The sequence below is a fragment of the Palaemon carinicauda genome, chromosome 1, assembly GCF_036898095.1.
Source record: "Palaemon carinicauda isolate YSFRI2023 chromosome 1, ASM3689809v2, whole genome shotgun sequence".
NCBI classification, from domain to species: domain Eukaryota; kingdom Metazoa; phylum Arthropoda; class Malacostraca; order Decapoda; family Palaemonidae; genus Palaemon; species Palaemon carinicauda.
The window spans coordinates 10,990,143-11,010,083 of NC_090725.1; the positions used below are offsets into that span (position 1 = coordinate 10,990,143).

A 19,941-nucleotide genomic window follows, 5' to 3' on the forward strand; every position below is an offset into this window, starting at 1 on the left:
AGAATCTAAATCTTTTTGGACAACGACCGGTATTTAGCATAAGACTCCAAAGTGTCCTCTGTCCACAAGCGTAGGTCAAAAGTTGATCACAGAAACTCTAAAAGAATCTAAATCTTTTTGGACAACGACCGGTATTTAGCATAAGACTCCAAAGTGTCCTCTGTCCACAAGTGTGGGTCAAAAGTTGATCACAGAAACTCTAAAAGAATCTAAATCTTATAAAAGTCCTGAAGGTTAAAGTTCTGGGTATTAGGAGTACATATACATTTTTTAAGAAATTTTTCTGTAGAAACAATTTTAAGCAGCAGCTCAATGGCATAGAATGTTGGTGTTCATTGAACATTATCATGACAAATTTGAGGTTTCTTATCGAGATTGATGGGCTCTAAGTCCTATAGCATAGTGGCTCCTGGCAATGCATTTTTTTTAATTTTTGGAGTTCAGTTACTGTAATTTATAAAATTTTTCGAAGATCTTTAGAACATAATTTGGAGTCCCATATTCCAAGAATGGTTTATTACAAGTAACCTAGACCAGTTGAGTCTATAATTTTAATTACTTTTCTTATTGTTTCTTAATTTCAACATTTGCCTCTCTTTCCTTTACTGACGTCCAACCTCCATTAGTGAAGGGAGTCAGCAATATGAACACCAAGGGAGGCTCAAAGAAATAAACAAAATATCGATAAAACTTCTTTTCTATATTCACCTGATGTTCATATAAATGCCCACCCTCCTCCCCACTGATTTGTAATGTCAAGGACAAGAAATAATCAAACTATGAAACCGAAATAAAAAAGGCCCTCGTGATTTGTTTCTTGCCAGTAACTGCTAACTACAGTCCATTTCTTTTAGCAATGCATATTTGCACCGGCTCGCGGCGGTGCCCTTTTAGCTCGGGAAAGTTTCCTGATCGCTAATTGGTTAGAATTATCTTGTCCAACCAATCAGCGATCCGGAAACTTTTCCGAGCTAAAAGGGCACCGCTGCGAGTCGGTGTAAATATGCATTGCTAAAAGAAATGGACTATAGTGTCTTGTTACTTTACTAGAGGCATTTATCTAAGGAAAAGAAAGAAAATGAGAAATTTATTCATTTTAGAGGTAAATATTGATAAACCAAGCTTCTGGAAAAAACAATTAGAACATCAGCTGAGTATAGAAATAAATTTCATTATTAAAATTCTATTTTTTTACATTTATATGTAATATACTGTAACCTTGTTTTAAGTAATGGATTACCAGTGAAACATAAAAAGCATGTTTTGAAAGACTTCCATTCCCTTTTAGTACTTACACAAAAATAAAAATTTTACATTACAATGAACCACAAGGACAAAGACTATCTAATATAATATGGTCTGTGTAACCTATGATGTACTTATTTTGATCTTCGATTAACTATTCATAAATTATTTTTAACAGTACGATACGCTCACGTTTCTTACAATAACTGCCGAAATAACAAAAGAAAAAGAGAAATATGGTATCACAAATTCTGTACCATGGTGAATATTGCAATTAGATGTGAACCATAACTCATAAAAAACTACTGCATATCTAAACATATGGCATAATGCCAACCGCTGTCTAAATTTGAAACAAATTAAAAAAAAAGAAAAAAAAAAGTCAATATCCATAACTCACCTGTTCATGTTCATGTTGGGAGGATGCACAGCGCCCATGTTCATCATTACGTTGATGTTGTTGTTACCATACGGATGGTGCTCATACATCAATTGCTGTTGTCTTCTCTGATATATGCTGAACAATTCCCCAGTTTCACGATCATTGTTATTGTCAATGTGGGGCATCAAAGGTTGTTGCATGTTAGGATTGAGCGGAGGAGGATGTCCTGCTTTTCCATCTGGGACTGGAGGTAGGGGAACATTTTGTTTGGGATGTGGCATATGACTGGTTGGTAAATTCAAGCCCTGATTAGGAGGAGGAACATGGGGGGGAGTTGGGGATGACTTTGGAGGTAAAATTGGCGGAGATCCAGGCTTCTCCTCCCGGAGATCTTTTTCAACCTTGTCCGAGAAGGCGGGTTTATTGAGCGAATCTGTTGACTGTCGTTTATCTGGACTACGAGATCGTGCTCTTCTCGGAGGTGCCTTGGGCTGGCCTACCTTTTCTATAATCGTTGGAAGATCGCCATATGAACTACTGGTAAACACATTATTTTCATTATCAAAAAGTCTATCGACCGACGTGTTCATGGTTTTCTTACCAGTTAAATGAAAACTTGCAATACTTTTAGACATCATATTTATATCACCCGTCGAAAGGGCCATAGAATTACGATTTGAACCAAGGCCAAATGGGAGCCCGTCTAAATTAGGATTTAGGGAACGAGACATTATATCCGTTGCTCTAGGTCGACTGTATGGCATGGCTGAGTGGGGAAAGGTTCGAGGCTTAATGGGAGTGACCAGAAGATGTTCCGTCCAAGAAGCTTCCAATGAAGGCTTCTCAAGCCGTTCTACATCAACATTGAGCGTCTTTTGTTCGAAGGGACATGCAAAAGTCTCTGGAGGAATACTTTGAAGCCATGACAATAATGAAAGATCAGAATCACTAAATGTTGTAGCAGCAAGTAGCGAAGGGAACTTGAGAGTTCCAGTAGAGGAACTACCCTCACCAGTTGCTTGGTTTTGGCAATAATCTACACACGACTCATACAAGAGTCCTTTTATAATCAGCTGAATTAACCTATCATTTCGTGCCATTCCTACACCTTCCATTGTTCCAGCAAGTCCCCCTCGACGTTCTGCCGGCAAAAATTTCTCCACCAGTGGAAATATCTATAAAGAAAAGAAAACAGAAAATTTATTATTCAGTGCACAGAACCATATCAAGATGACTCTTTTACTCTTCACTTAATATTTTCTCAAATGAGGAATTAACTACTGTAAATAAAATATAAAAATACTTTTCATGATTCAAACATATTAACCTTACTTTTACTGAAATCTTAGACCCAACTGAGCACAAAAACCAGTTTCCCATTTTCATGTGGCTTCAGGCTATCATTATGGTAGTTAGACCTGATTACTGGGTAAAAATTCTCAACCTTTACAAGTATGTTTGAAATCAAGTTTTTACTATACCAGATACATTATATTCCATCCATTCATGGCCTACAAACACTAGGTTGAGTCCCCCCCAAAAAAAATATTACAAAACCTAATCAATCGTAGAAAGTGACAACCGTTGGCTAGGCAGAAAAACTCAGAAGTTTCATGCCAGGATAATCAAAATAGGTAGATGGGAATTTTTCTTGCTCTTTACATATACCTAGACCATTAGCAGGATAAATAGTCAGATCGCTACTCATTGTGCATCCCTGCTCACTGAGTGGGCCACAAGCTTTATGACTTAGGAAAATATATGGGAAATGTATAAAGTTATTGACTTTCTTCACTGCTTCCAATGTACATAAAGTGGTTACTTAGTCATCATCCTTTGGGAAATAAAACTATTAGAGGACAATTTTTCTCAGGCTATCAAAGTCTAAGCTTCGTTGTCGGCGCCCACTCGTGTCCGAGTATTGGGTTCTGTCGTTAGCCATCAGCCTCCTATCTGTGGGGTGGGTGCTTATGCCTGATGTGGCTGTTAAGTCCTAGTCTGTGGTGGAAGAGTCGCGGACAGTGTTCACAAGGGAGGGTAGGTGGTGGGCGGGGCTGTTCTAATCGCTCTCTCCTTCTTCTCCTCCTAGCCTCCTCATTTTGTCTCCTCCTCTCCTCGAAGTCCACGGTGCCATGGTGTACTGTACTCCTCCAGGTTTTCCTGTCCCTGGCTGTTTCTTCCCATGAGGAAGGATCGATGTCAGTTAGAGCCAGGGTGCGCTTTAGTTGATCTTTATAGCGCATTTTCGGGGCTCCTCGTGGTCTGGTGCCCTGGGTCAGTTCTCCGTAGAATATTTTCTTTGGGAGCCTAGATAGATCCATCCTATGCACGTGTCCTATCCAGCGGAGGCGGTGGTGGATGATGGTGGCCTCCACGCTGGTCAGCGAGGCACGTTCTAAGACTTCAATGTTGGTGGTGTGGCTCTCCCAGGGGATTTTCAAGATCTGCCTCAGTTTCATTTGTTGGAAGCGTTCTAGGATTTTAATATCGTTTATATATAGCGTCCATGTTTCACATGCATACAGGAGCGTGGAGAGGACTACTGCCCTGAACACCATTATTTTGGTGGTCATTGTCAGTGCGTGGTTGTTAAATACGCGGCAGTTGAGTCGGCCAAAGGCGGAGTGGGCTGCCCTGATCCTGTTCTCCACGTCCTTTTTGCTTGTGGGATCTATTGTTAGGATGCTCCCTAGGTAGGAGAACTGGTCCACCTGTTCTAACGGTTGGTCATTCACTGTGGTATTGAAGTTGGGGAGCATCAAACCTGGTGGATGTTGGACGAGGGTCTTGGTTTTGTCTGAGTTGACTTGCATCCCAAAACGTTCGTAGGCAGAGTTGTATGCATCAGCTAACGACTGCAGGTCCTCTGCCGTCTGACCTGGGGTGGCATTGTCGTCAGCATACTGCAGTTCTCGCACTGCACACAAGGTGGTCTTGGTTCTGGCGCGGAGTCTAGCGAGGTTGAAAGCGCCTCCATCCATGCGGAAACGTAGGTCGACTGAGGGTGTGTCTGGGGGAATCTCGTTGAGCATTGCTGCGGTGTATAGCGAGAAACACGTCGGGGCCAGAACACAGCCCTGCTTCAGGCCGCCGTTGATGGGGAATGGGTCTGAAATAGAGTTCTGGTGGCAGACTCTCCCAACCATTCCGTCATGGAGGGCACGCACCAGCTTGACAAAATCGGGTGGGCAGCCATATCTTTTGAGGACAGCCCACATGGCAGGTCGAGGTACTTTGTCGAAGGCCTTTTTCAAATCCCAGAAGATGAACATTAAGGGCTGTTGTTGTTCGAGGCTCTTCTCTTGTAGTTGTCGCGCACAGAAGATCATGTCTATGGTCCCGCGGGAAGGTCGAAAGCCGCACTGGGACTCTGGCAGGACGTCTTCTGCGAGAATAAGGAGGCGGTCAAGGAGAATCCGAGCGAAAATCTTACTCGCGATGCTTAGTAGTGATATTCCCCGGTAGTTGTTACAGTTCTCCCTGTCTCCCTTCTTGAAGATGGTAACGATGTTTGCATCGCGGAAGTCACTGGGGGGGTCTTGGTCTCCCATATTTTCAGTATAAGGAGCATCAAACGGTTCCTCAAGCCGGGGCCACCGTGAGTGAGGAGCTCCAACGGGATGTTGTCTGGCCCTGGGGCTTTGCCGGGCTTCATGCGCTGCAGGGCCTTGTTGAAGTCATGGATGGAGGGTGGTAGTGCCATCCAGTGACGGACGGGATGCTGCGGGGTCATTCGCAGGAGATCGTCTGGGGTGTCTGCTTGGTCATTGAGGAGGTTCTCAAAGTGAGACCTCCACCTGGCCAGGATGCCCTCGCTGTCGGTGATGGTCGTGGCCCCATCCGCGTCCTTCAGGCTGCCCACTGATGACCGTGTGGGACCAAATATTTCTTTTGTTGCTGCATAGAAGCTGTGCAGGTCACGTTGGTCAGCGAAACTCTGTATTTCTGCAGCTTTTCTTTGCCACCAGGTGTTCTGGGCTTCACGGATACCTCTTTGGCAACCAGCTTCAGCCACCTTGTGAGCACATTTGTTAGCTGCTGTTGGTTGGTTTTCCAAAGTCAGGCGTGCTTGTCGTTTGGTTTCAATGAAAAGAGAGATGGTAGCATCATTCTCATCAAACCAATCCTGCCGTTTCTTGGTGGTGTAGCCTAGTGTTTCCTCCGCGGCACGGGCCATGGCATTTCTGAGGGTGGTCCAGTGGTGCTCGACAGTGGCCTGACCCACAGGGTCTACGAGGTATTGTTCGCAGGCCTCCTTGTAGTTCTGTGCCACCTGTGGGTTGCGGAGCTTCCTACAATCAAAGCGTTGGTGTGGTACGCTGTCAGGTGCCCTTCTGGGTGGTCGTAGGGTCGTCACGGAGAGTCGGGAGATAAGGAGTCTGTGGTCCGTCCAGCAGTCGTCCGCTCCGGGCATGGATCGGGTGATGGATCGGTCTCTGGCTCTGGTCAGGACGTAGTCCAGGGTGTGCCAGTGTTTAGACCGTGGGTGTCTCCATGTGGTCTTTTGTCGCTTTGGTAACTGGAAGATGGTGTTGGTTACCACAAGTTGGTGTTCTGCACACAGACCCAGTAGGAGTTGGCCATTGGCGTTGCAATTTCCAATGCCATGGCGGCCGATGATTCCCTCCCACAGGCGATGGTCTTTGCCTACTCGGGCATTAAAGTCGCCAAGCACAACGAGCTTGTCATTGGCGGGCACTGCCTGGATGGTGCGGTCGAGCTGGGTGTAGAAGGCAGCTTTGTTATCATCGGTTGAGGTCATAGTCGGGGCGTAGACAGAGATCAGGGTGAGATGTCTGTCCCGCGTGATGGGGATGCGGACAGTCATCAGGCGCTCACTGATGGCCTTGGGAGCGAGGTTGTGCTGCTGCACTAGCTGGGAACGGATGGCGAAGCCGACACCGTGGATGCGAGGCTCCTCTAGGGCCTTGCCTTTCCAGAAGATGGTGTAGCCTGTTCCAGCTTCCCTGATGTTGCCCTCTTCGGGTAGTCTGGTCTCGCTAAGAGCCGCCACATCAACATTGAAGCGGGCTAGCTCCTTGCAGACGAGGGCTGTACGTCGTTCCGGGCGGTTGGTGTTCGTCGCGTCTTGGAGGGTGCGGATATTCCACGCACCTAAGGTTAATATTTTTTTCTTGTTATTTCGACCGCATTAGTGGGATGTCCGCCAGCCGCGGTGAGCTGACCAGACGGGTTTGCCGTGTCCGATGTTTACCCCACCTTTTCTAGGGGCCTCCCCATGTGGGGTGGGCTGCGGTGTCCTCAATAGGCCAGCCCAGTCACGGGTCCAGCTGCCGAACTCTGGTGTCACGGCACCGTCACCAGAGAGCGACTGAATCTTAGACTCGCCGCCTGAGTGCAGTCGTGGGCTAAGGGCTTCCAGCTATCCAGGCCTGCCCCCTTCACCCACGGTGCTGTCGCCTCAGGACTTGCTGGTGGTGGTGATGATGATGATGGTGAGAAAGAGATGAAGAAGGGTGGAGGAAACGACAGAATTCCAGTAGCTAAGTATATTGTTTTGGGTGGTCGTGGCTTTGCAACGGCCACGCACACACACTTGGCCCACATCATTTTCACCGCGGCTCAAGACATATGAGACAGGCGGCTTCTCCGATGTTGGTTGCATCGGGCTGCCGGGTTCTTGTTATGTCAAGGCCCGCCTTGTTGCCTGCCCGACAGGCATTGCCCTCTTCCGCCGGCGCTGGGAAGCTCCGCCATTGGGGTCTTGTTTGGTTTGATTTTGGAGTTTTCCTTCTCCTAGCCTTTGCCTAGCCTTTGCCTATCTTAAAATAAAGGAGAAGGCCTATAGGGGTCCAGTCTTGGTCTGGTCTCTCAGAACTGGCCTTAGCGGTATGGTTGAGCCTGCCAGGGTGGATAAACTACCCCACCGCCATTGCCCAGCCCATCATTGGGACACTCAAGCCCCTCTACTGCAGCAAAGTGCTGGACCATCAGAGGGCATTTAGCATACAGTAAAAGCAAATTGGTATACAAGCACAAAGATTTAAATTAGTTTATGAGCATTGTATTGGTCTAAAAAGCAAAGATTTTAATTAATATTCACCTTTATAATGTTAGGGGTTATAATTTGTTCACTCAATTCCATTACAAACCTTTAAAAATGAGTTTTTATGTGTATTTATGGAATACATGAGTGAATTTCCTTGATTTCTTATGGAAATTTTTTTTTAAAAACATGATTATTTTATATTACGAGCTCTAAGCTTAACTCAGGTCTATAGTACTATATTCAAAAAGGTTTTGATGGCTAACACTGCAAATATTGTACATTTTCTCGTATAAGACGACCTTTAGAGAAGACCAGGTGAAAAATTGGGGATCATTTTAATGAATTCAACTCCCATTGTTGGCGAAGTACATCCCTGCACCGAACCACTCGTCAAGCCAGGAGACCGCTTGGATGGTAGGAATGGTCGACAAACCATGGCCTACGACTCAAGAGGCCGAGTCCTTTGCCTTGAGTCTCTCCAAGGAGCGCCCTCCATCAGTGAGCACACAGAGAGGTCAACCTGAGGGTACACTCATGCACACTTTTCTATCTTGGTTCTCGTCCTCTCATTATTTTCAAGTTGTTATAGTTTATAATATGAAAGATTTACTTTAATAATATTGTTCCTAAACTTCTCGCAGTTTTTCCTTATTTCTTTTCATCACTAGGCTATTTTCCCTGTTGGAGCCCCTGGGCTTATAGCATCCTGCTTTTCCAACTAGGGTTGTAGCTTAGCAAATAATAATAATAATAATAATAATAATAATAATAATAATAATAACAATAATAATAATAGAGACTCAGAAAGATTGCAAAGAACCCTTCTGCTATGAGAATTAACAGACTGGAAGCTGAGTTTTCTCAGATTAATAGATATGATCATCAATTCAATCCATGGCCAAACTAGCCAGATCCAACCAGCCCAGCCCCTGCCCTTGACAGAAGCTCTGCTCAAAGACCGAGGCCCTCCCCGAAGCAAGCCACAGTTTTCTCCCTCAAATTGTTACACCCAACAGTGCTAGGAAATCCACTAATAACCACTCTGTCTTGGAATTATCTGCTTCCACCAGCACTGATCCAAGATCTATGTCTTAGGGGCAGACAAATTCCCACTACCCTCCTACCCATTTGGGTAAGAGGTTGCTCTGGTGACTCATTCTCAGTACTTGGGGATTGAAGAATGCCCAGGAAGGCTGACAACAGTGAGGGAAGAATCCCTGGCACTGAACACAACTGAGTTCGAGAAATACTCATACACTTCCCTCTACTGGATTGGGCAGACGGACGGCCCTGGCCCTGTGCAACGAGGGATGGGGAGAAAGTCCCTTCACCCCTAATTATTAGTGTTTCACTGTACACAAGAATGCCACACCACCTTACTAAAGGGATGGGTGGGGAACCCTAACCATGATCCCAGGAAGCTTGACATGGGGTCATGGTCCCAGCCCCTACATTGAACCAGGGGGGGCTAAAACAGGCCATACCCCAGTCCCACCCGGTTACCGGAGTAGCAACATCCCCGAGGGCCTGCAGCAGGAGGGCATGGAGTCACAGCCACAGACAAGTGCATTGGCACTGAGGGGTCAAAACACAAGGACATACACATCTGTCCGCCAGTAGCCAGGAATCCAAGGGCCGCAACACAGGTTCACTGTCCCAGGTTTGTGCATCAACTCTCAACGAAGCTGTAAACACCTCTGCCGCCGGGCTACCGGGGTAGCAAGGGATCAAAGGCAAAATGACCTTGTCCCTGGGGGACGAAACACAATGCTGTGGCTCCATTCCCAATGGTGCAAAGAGCTACTCAGGTGTCATCTACCTCCCCCCCAAAGGAGAGGTGGTGTCAAAAGAAGCCCTTTCCTTACAACTGCAGCAGATTGGACTTCAACCTCTTCTTCTAAAATGTGTCAGAATCAGAGTTAGAAGTTCAAGAGGACAGTGAGGAAGAATAATCCATATTTCTTCCTCTTTTCAACCCTCACTTCAAGCTCAGCAAGCAAAGGTGTTGAGGTCTGAGCAACCAATGACAACGACCCTTCTCCAAGAAGTGAAACCACAGGAACCACAACACTGGGGAACACTGACACGGAGGATGAGTGTTAAGGGCCCCAGGCACAAGGGTTTGGGTGATGGCAAAGGGGAAGGGGGCTAACAAGGGTCAGGGGATATTCACGGGTAATACCCGAAACCTGGGCAACAAGTCATTTTGGCACTAGGGCTACCATATGCCAAGGAAGGGGGAACCACTACAGAAATCGCAGGAGTCACTGACCCCAGGGATAAACTGACCATGCCCTTCACTGGCATCACCAAAGGAGACAATGGCCCTGGGGAGCCAACTTGAAAGACCTAAGGAGATCCAAGCCTTCCTTAGTTCAAACTTGTCATCAGCGGTATGCACACATGGAGAAGAGCCTCCAACTTCTAATGGGGTGTGGTGAACACTGAAGGAACCCTACACACCACCAGAACCTGAAAAGCCCGCCACCACAGCTCCAAAGGCTCCACGCTCTTGCATATTACAAGAAGACCAAGCCAGGGGTGCAAGTGCTGGAGCAGTAGTAACAGATGCACTCAACGATTGGAAGAATGAAGCAAAACTCTCTCCCCCCCTCACCAAAAGCATACGCCTGTCACTGCATAGGATGCCACGACTTACACTCAGCACACTGGGATGAATGCAAACAATCAAGTCCCTAGTAAGAAGTATAGGGAGAGTGTGGATCTACAGACAGTTCAATAAAAACTCAATGTAAACTCCACCCTTTCCCAACGTGTGAATCTCTTGCTTCGCAACAATAGCAATGACAGCCAGTATTCACTTCCTTAAAGAAAAAGAAAATTAAAAGTTATATTACGAGCACAACAGTACTTTGTTAAATGTTTTCAACGGCTGTTCCAGCTCGCACTGAAAACATATTCCTGATTAAAGGACAAAAGGATTGTATATACAATGAAACAATAATTACTTCAATACTTCTCAAAGTTCAATACTGTTCCTCTTTTTAACAGAATCAACCACATAAAACTTAAGAGAAAAACCCAAGATATTCCATCAGGAATACAGTTATAGCTCTCTTCATGAAAGAATCTACTTACAAAGTTTTCACACTGCGAAACGGGATGCAAAGATTTTTCCGACTCACATTGCGAAAAATGTTTCATGATAAGAAGAGAGATTTGCCAGCCAGGGCGAGAATAAAATAGTTACCCATTAAAAAATGATATTTTAATTATAAATTTTTGAATATACTTACCCGGTGAATATATAATAGCTGCAACTCTGCGGCTCGACAGAAAACACACTCAAAAAAACTCGCGAGCGATCGCTATGAAGGTTGCGGGTGTGCCCACCAGCGCCAACTGTCGGCCAGATACCACTCTTGTATGTAAACAAAACCTTCAATTCTTCTCGTCCCGCTGTGTCTCTATTGGGGAGGAAGGGAGGGTCATTTAATTTATATATTCACCGGGTAAGTATATTCAAAAATTTATTTTATAATTAAAATATCATTTTTAAATATTTAACTTAGCCGGTGAATATATAATAGCTGATTCACACCCAAGGCGGTGGGTAGAGACCAGAGTTAATTATGTTTACAGCGTATAAGCTAAGAGTTTTTTCATTTTGACAGTTATCAATATAACAAAACCAAAATATATAGGTACCTGGTAAGGAAGTTGACTTAGACGATTACTCTGCCTTGTAAGTCTGTCTTCCTTACGGAGCCCAGCGATCCTCTTAGGATGCTGACAGACTCCCAGGAGCTGAAGTATCAAGGGCTGCAACCCATACAACAGGACCTCATCAAACCCCTAATCTGGGCGCTCTCAAGAAATGACTTTGACCACCCGCCAAATCAACCAGGATGCGAAAGGCTTCTTAGCCTTCCGAACAACCCATAAAACAATATTAAAAACATTCCAAGAGACAGATTAAAAGGATATTGGAATTAGGGAAGTGTAGTGGTAGAACCCTCACCCACTACTGCACTCGCTGCAACGAATGGACCCAGTGTGTAGCAGTCCTCGTAAAGAGTCTGGACATCTTTTAAGTAAAATGACGCGAACACTGACTTGTTTCTCCAAAAAGTCGCGTCCATAATACTTTGCAGAGATTTATTTTGCTTGAAGGCCACGGAGGTTGCTATATCTCTAACTTCGTGCGTCTTAACCTTAAGCAAACATCGGTCTTTCTCATTCAAGTGAGAATGAGCTTCTCGTATTAAAAAAATCTGATAAAATATGACAAAGAATTCTTTGACATAGGCAATGAAGGTTTCTTAACTGAGCACCATAATGCCTCAGATTTCCCTCGTAATGACTTAGTACGAGCTAAATCGAACTTAAGAGCTCTAACAGGACATAATACTCTTTCCAGTTCGTTGCCTACGATCTCTGATAAGCAAGGAATATCAAAAGATTTAGGCCAAGGACGAGAAGGCAGTTCATTTTTTGGCCAGGAAACCAAGTTGAAGTGAACAAGTGGCTTTTTTCTGTAGAAAAGCCGATGTTCTTACTGAAGGCATGAAGTTCACTGACCCTTTTAGCCGAAGCCAAGCACACTAGGAAAAGTGTCTTGAGAGTGAGATCCTTCAGGGAGGCTGAATGTAATGGCTCAAACCTGTCTGACATGAGGAACCTTAGGACCACGTCTAAGTTCCATCCAGGAGTTGCCAAACGACGTTCCTTAGAGGTCTCGAAAGACTTAAGGAGATCTTGGAGATCTTTATTGTTGGAAAGATCTAAGCCTCTATGTCGAAAGACCGAAGCCAACATGCTCCTGTAGCCCTTAATCGTGGGAGCTGAAAGGGAGCGAACCTTTCTCAGATGTAAAAGAAAATCTGCGATTTGGGCTACAGAGGTACTGGACGAGGACACAGATGCTGACTTGCACCAGTCTCGAAAGACTTCCCACTTCGACTGGTATACTCTAATGGTAGAAGCTCTCCTAGCTCTTGCAATCGCACTGACTGCCTCCTTCGAAAAGCCTCTAGCTCTTGAGAGTCTTTCGATAGTCTGAAGGAAGTCAGACGAAGAGCGGGGAGGCTTTGATGGACATTCTTTACGTGGGGCTGACGTAACAGATCTACCCTTAGAGGAAGACTTCTTGGAAAGTCTACCAGCCATTGAAGTACCTCGGTGAACCACTCTCTCGCGGGCCAGAGGGTAGCAACCAACGTCAACCTTGTCCCTCCGTGAGAGGCGAACTTCTGCAGTACCTTGTTGACTATCTTGAATGGTGGGAATGCATATAAGTCCATAAAAGACCAATCCAGTAGAAACGCGTCTATGTAGATTGCTTCTGTATCTAGGACTGGAGAGCAAAAGATTGGTAACCTTTTGGTCAACGAGGAGGCAAAGAGGTCTATGGTGGGTTGACCCCAAGTAGCCCAAAGACTCTTGCCCACGTCCTTGTGGAGGGTCCATTCCGTGGGTATCACCTGACCCCTCTGACTGAGACAGTCTGCCAAGACGTTCAAGTCCCCCTGGATGAATCTCGTCAACAGGGAGATGCCTCGAATTCTTGACCATAAGAGAAGGTCCCTTGCGATCTCGAGCAGCGTGAAGGAGTGTGTCCCTCCTTGCTTGGAGATGTACGCCAAAGTTGTGGTGTTGTCTGAGTTGACCTCTACCACTTAGTTTCGAAGACGCTTTCTAATATCATCAAGGCCAAGTGGACTGCTAATAGCTCCTTGCCGTTGATGTGCATGCTCTTCTGACTTGAGGTCCACAGACCCGAGCATTCCCGACCGTCCAGGGTCGCACCCCAACCCAAACCCGACGCGTCTGAGGACAACACGTGGTTTGGGTTCTTGACTGCTAGGGATAGTCCCTCTCTCAGACTGATATTGCTGTCCCACCATTTCAGGCATGCCTTTATTGGTTCGGAGACTGAGAATGCGACCGTCTCTAATGTCTTGTCCTAGTTCCAGTGAGAGGCTAGATGGAACCGGAGAGGCAGAAGGTGTAGTCTCCCTAGTGAGACAAACTGCTCCAGGGATGAGAGAGTCCCTACGAGACTGTTCCAACTCCTGACTGAATAAACGTTTTCTTTTCAGCATTAGTTGGACTTCGAGCAGGGCTTGACTGCGAATCTCCATCCCCAAATATAGAATAATCTGGGATGGGATCAGTTGGGACTTTTAGGTTGACCAAAAGTCCCAACTCCCTGGCCAGACTCAACGTCCAATGTAGATCCTGCAGACAGCGAAGGCTGGACGATGCTCTGAGAAGCCAGTCGTCCAAGTACAGGGAGGCTCGGATCCCCGATAGATGGAGGGATTTTGCCACTTTCCTCATGAGCCTCGTAAACACGAGAGGCGCAGGACTGAGGCCAAAGCACAGGGCTCGAAACTGGTACCCCACATTCCTGTAAACAAACCTCAGAAACGGTTGGGAATCCGGATGTATAGGAATGTGGAAGTATGCCTCCTGAAGGTCGAGAGAGACCATCCAGTCGCCTTCCATAAATGCTGTCAAGACAGCCTGGTAGACTTCATCGTGAAGTTTGTCTTGACAATGAACACATTGAGCGCACTTGCCTCTTACGTACTCCTGCAGTGAACATGGCTGCCAAATCATGGAGCCATCCCTGAGGGACTTGTTCCTGCAGAGAACGTGGCTGTCAGATCATTGGAGCCATCCCTGAAAGCCTTGTTTATGCATGACATAATTGTACAGCAAAACTTCAAAGGCTCGAAAACAGCTGTGAAGTTGACCTGTAAAATCTTGGAGCGTCTCCTGGCCAGGCGCCAGGGAGAGTCTATGAGGTTTGAGAAGTCTATCTGGGCAGAGGCAGGAACTCCCAGGCCGAGAACTTCTCTCGTGTCATATCAGACTCTCGCTCTATAAGCCAGTTTAAAAGAAGGGAAAGCAAAGGCTGTCTCCCCCAAACTCCTCCTGGTGATAAACCAGTCGCCTAGCAAACGTAAAGCTCTCTTAGAAGAGCGAGAGAGCACTAGCTTATAAAACAACGGCTTTGAAGTAGCTAGGCCTAGTGTAAGCTCTGACGTTTAGGCGAACGAGGAGCAGCGGTTACAAAAAGATCCGGACAAAGATCCTTAAAAATCAGCATGATTTATTTAAAGTCCATAGAGGGCTAAGCAGCTTTAGGCTCCTCTCCGTCTGACAGAGTCCTCAAGGGAATATCAGTAGGAGGGGGAACAGCAACTTCCTCATCTGAAGGAACCTTGTCCGATAATAGCTGAGTCTCAAGCAAGGGAGAGACCTACCGTGGTGGCAATGCTTTACAAGCAGAGTCCACACGCACTGGTGCATTAGTAGCGGACCAGGACGCAACGTCATGTAACTGCTTGACAGTCTGTGAACTGTCAACAACAACAGGTGCGAGAGACCAGGACGCAACGTCATGTAACTGCTTGACAGTCTGTGAACTGTCAACAACAACAGGTGCGTGAGGACGCACAGCGTCCACTCGAGACTGCTTTGACCGCCTAGACTGAGCAGTCAAAACAACTCTAGAATGCGGAGGTTGACGCTCAGCGTCAAAACAAGTCAACTCCGATTGTTAGCGAACGTCCTGAACGTCAACAGGAGCATCAGCAAGTGGCCTAACGTCCAAATGTGGCTGAAAATCCACACGAGACCGCATCGAGTGTGGTTCTAAACAACCTGACTGACGTGACTTAGCTACGCCAACGTCAACAGGACGCACAAAGGAACGTTAGGGTGGCTGAAAGCCAGGATCTCGATGAGATAAACGGCTAGGCTCAACGGACTTATCGGCAGAATAGTCTTCCATAAGGGAGGCAAGCTTATTCTGCATGTCTTGCCGTACAACCCATTTAGGATCAACGGGAATGGTTGCGGTAAGAGACGAGGGTAACGTCTGTGACCGCAAAACCTTGCCTACAACAAGACTCTCGGAGTCTGTGTTACGCTTTTGTTAGGCGGCGAGCAGTCTTCCGATGACTGCATAGGGTCAGAGCTGTCCTAATGGTTAAAACCAGGACGCTGGACCTGTCCTGAAAGGACTGACTTTCGCTTAAAGGGCCTCGAAACCTTGTTCCACGGTTTCTTATGCGAAAAGCCTTCGGATGACGAGGAGAAAATCGTCTCTCTCGCCTTATAGTAGGGGTGATCTTGGTAAGATACACCCGATACCATAGAGGGAACGTCTGATCGCTGATCAAGGCCTCTCGAACCCATAAGTCGTACGACATTACTTCTCCCCTGGGCTTGGGAGCTTGCAAGAGGTCCCGAACTAGGCGAACGACAGGCACGAACAGACGAACCCTCGGTCGCAACACTGATAACACTTTGCGCAATATCACTTTATCACTACGATTTTCTGTTTTGCACTTATTTCACTGAAATCGAATCTTTTAACAATTCACATTAGGTATGAATAAAACTGATTTCTACCTGAAGCACGCAATTCTACCCTCATCAAAAGGTTGTAATTGCGAAATCAGTCGTATAATGCAAGCACATTAATACAAGCAAAAAACAGTAAACATATTTTAAGATAAAAAATTCAGTGGCTGGGGAAGAGACTAAACACTAGTTCATTCAAAACTACGTTTTCAATCTTTCACCGTACATTGCCTTGGGACGAGAATAAAAAAAACTAAAAACGTTTTATCCTTTCTCCCCGTACAGAGACTAGGGACGAGAGTAACTCGAGAACAACGTTACCCGCTTGGGACGAGATAAAGATCGGAACGTTTTCTCTCCTCTCTCTCCCTCCGTCTCTATCTCTCTCTCTCTCTCTCTCTCTCTCTTGATTTCGCACCTAAGAGAAGAGCCCACTTACGTTTCGTCAAAAAAACAGGTTATTTGACCAAAGGAAAAAACTGAAAGGTTTTTCAATTAAAAAGTTCCTTTAAAATAGAATTTAAAACATTTAAGCTTTGAAAGAAGAATGAACAAAACGTCAGAATCGATTTACTCTTTCTGCAAAGTGAAACCGTGATACTCTCTCTCTCTATCGTAACGATAGAGCGCAAACTGCGTAGCATAAATAAACTAAACGTTAGTTCATCTTTGAAACAGTACGAAGACTATTCAAAGAAAATCTATCATAAAATATCTATTAAAAAATATTCATTTAATAAGTTTTAAATCATTAGCTCTTTAAAAGCTATTTACGATTGAAAGGGCTCAACGTTGTTTAACTTCGGTTTCCAAGTTAGGACCGCCTACTCTCAGGAAAGGTCGCATATAAACAAATCATTAAAATTTATTTTGATGTTTATTATAAATGGAAAGCTAATCGAAGAGGCCTAATAAAGGCGGTTGAGATATAAAATATATAGAGGAAAATCTATAATTAATTATAACGTGATAAGATAATTGCTAAAAGCCTAAACACACTTCCGTCTAAGGGAAGGGTCGGCCATTTAAAAGTCAAAGAAAGTCCATACTCTCTTTGTCATCAAAAATTAAATCTATCCAAAAACGAGTTCAAGATTTAAGATGAAGATAAAACACCTGCACTGCGAAAGCTCAAACCAAAATGAAGTACAGTGAACCCTCGTTTATCGCGGTAGATAGGTTCCAGACGCGGCCGCGATAGGTGAAAATCCGCGAAGTAGTGACACCATATTTACCTATTTATTCAACATGTATATTCAGACTTTTAAAACCTTCCCTTGTACGTAGTACTGTTAACAAACTACCCTTTAATGTACAGAACACTTAATGCATGTACTACAGTACCCTAAACTAAAACAGGCACAACTATTAAAGGCAATTTTATATCATGCGTTTCCTAAACACGCTAAAAAGCACGTTAAAAAATGGCAACCAATGTTTTGTTTACATTTATCTCTGATCATAATGAAGAAACAAACTGGAGGTAGAGCTTTGCTTATTACCCAGCCATATTTCCCATACTATTCCCTTAGAACTACATCCCATCTTCCTACTTTAGATATATATTATATATATATATATATATATATATATATATATATATATATATATATATATATGTGTGTGTGTATATATATATATATATATATATATATATATATATATATATATATATATATATATATATATATATATATATATATATATATATATATATATATATATATATATATATTTATTTATATGTATACACATATACATACCTACATATATACATACATACATATATACATAAATACATGCATACATATATATATATATATATATATATATATATATATATATATATATATATATATATATATATATATATATATATGTTACTGTATATATATGGGTTATGGAAAAAATCCGCGAAGTGGTGAATCCGCGATGGTCGAACCGCGAAGTAGCGAGGGTTCACTGTACTTCACCAAATATGTTGAGAAAACTCCAGGTTCTACAGCGAGTATTGATACGTCTTGTCGTCAACGTCGACAGAGAAGAATTGAAGGTTTTGTTTACATACAAGAGTGGTATCTGGCCGACAGTTGGCGCTGGTGGGCACACCCGCAACCTTCATAGCGATCGCTCGCGAGTTTTTTTGAGTGTGATTTCAGTCGAGCCGCAGAGTTGCAGCTATTATATATTCACCGGCTAAGTTAAATATTTAAAAAAGCAGAATGGGCTCATTAGAGCTGGTGTGCTCAAGTGATAGCACATGCTTATAACTGCGCGCTTATCAATCTTTGGAAAGCTCCAAAAAGACACATCCATGCTCGCAAGAGCAAATGGGCAAATGGGTGCTCTTGAGGTGAATGTTGTGAGCACACTGGGGAGCAAGAGTACACTCAGCTGAGGGCATGCAGGTATAATTGCTCACTTGTTGGGAGACATATTGCTTGCCAACCCAAGGGTGTGTTTCAGGAGTGCGAGTCCCAGAGGGAGGGAGTGTGGGAGACATACAAGCTTTAAGCACGTCTATTTCAGCGGTTCCAAAAGGTGGTCGAGAAAATAAGGTAGAGGCAGTCTTCTTCGAAGGCATGAACCAGAGAAGAGACCCTCTCATCTCTGCTCTCTAAGGAGATAAGCCAATGACGTCTCTCGCAGGAGCAGAAGCACTCTCATGCGTACCCTTCAAAGCAAGCGCCTCCACTAATTGCTCCTTGGAAGGAGGACCTTGAAGTCCCAAGGAGGTCCACAAAACAAGCAGGGCATTTAGATTTCTCCCTCCTCCTGTCATACACTGCCCACTGAGAGGGTGATCACTTTTGAAATGCATTGCACGGAGAAGCCTGATCACAGAAGTGTCCTCTACAGACAGGCCACAAAAGGTGAGGATCCCTCTCCTTTCCATTCATTTTTAGGACTAAAAGGGACCACTTAGAGAATTCATATAAACAAAGAGTATTCACCATAGAATGTAAAACTTATTAATAATTCATGAGTACACTCCGCTCTTTCTTATAGGATATCCTGAGTCCAAGCAAACATCACAATGACATCTAGTACACTGTACTGTACCAAGATTACCAAATATTTTTCAGCAACTTTTAACATTGTCATAAATACTTACAGGCATATATAAACCATCAAATAACATTATAACCACCAATGTATTTTTAAAAAAATTATATTTTGATTATAAAATAAATTTTTGAATATACTTACCCGGTGAATATATAATAGCTGACGTCTCGGACGGCTCGACAGAAACCAAAAACTCGCGAGCGATCGCCATGAAGGTTGCGGGTGTGACCACCAGCGCCGACTATCGGCCAGATACCGCATATACTTGTAAACATCTCCAGTTCTTCTCATTCCGCTGGGTCTCTATCGGGGAGGAAGGGAGGGCCTTTAATTTATATATTCACCGGGTAAGTATATTCAAAAATTTATTTTATAATCAAAATATCATTTTTAAATATTAAACTTAGCCGGTGAATATATAATAGCTGATTCACACCCATGGTGGTGGGTAGAGACCAGTATTAATACAATAAAGGCGTATATGCTCATGAGTTTTTGACAATTATATCATAACAAAACCCAATTAAATATAGGTACCTGGTAAGGAAGCTGACTCTGACGATTACTCTGCCTTATTAGTCCGCTTTCCTCACGAAGCCCAGCCATCCTCTCAGGATGCTGAAAGACTCCCAGGAGCTGTTATATCCAGGGCAACCACCCATACAACAGGACCTCATCATAACCCTTAATCTGGGCGCTCTCAAGAAACGACATTTGACCACCCGCCAAATCAAAAAGGATGCGAAAGGCTTCTCAGCCTTCCGTACAACCCAAAACAAGATTAAAAACATTTCAAGAGAAGATTAAAAGGATATTGGGATTAAGGGAATGTAGTGGTAGAACCCTCACCCACTACTGCACTCGCTACAACGAATGGACCCAGTGTGTAGCAGTC

At 44.4% G+C, this 19,941-nt stretch overlaps 1 protein-coding gene across 1 annotated transcript in view; it reads right to left on the bottom strand.

Moving 5' to 3' along the window:
• Positions 1-19,941, bottom strand: part of LOC137646902 (WD repeat-containing protein 47) — a 358,427-nt gene that overhangs the window by 286,867 nt on the left and 51,619 nt on the right. The window contains exon 5 of the mRNA XM_068379977.1: positions 1,646-2,802. Coding sequence (XP_068236078.1) covers positions 1,646-2,802 — 1,157 coding nt within the window. The remainder of the gene's footprint in view (positions 1-1,645; positions 2,803-19,941) is intronic.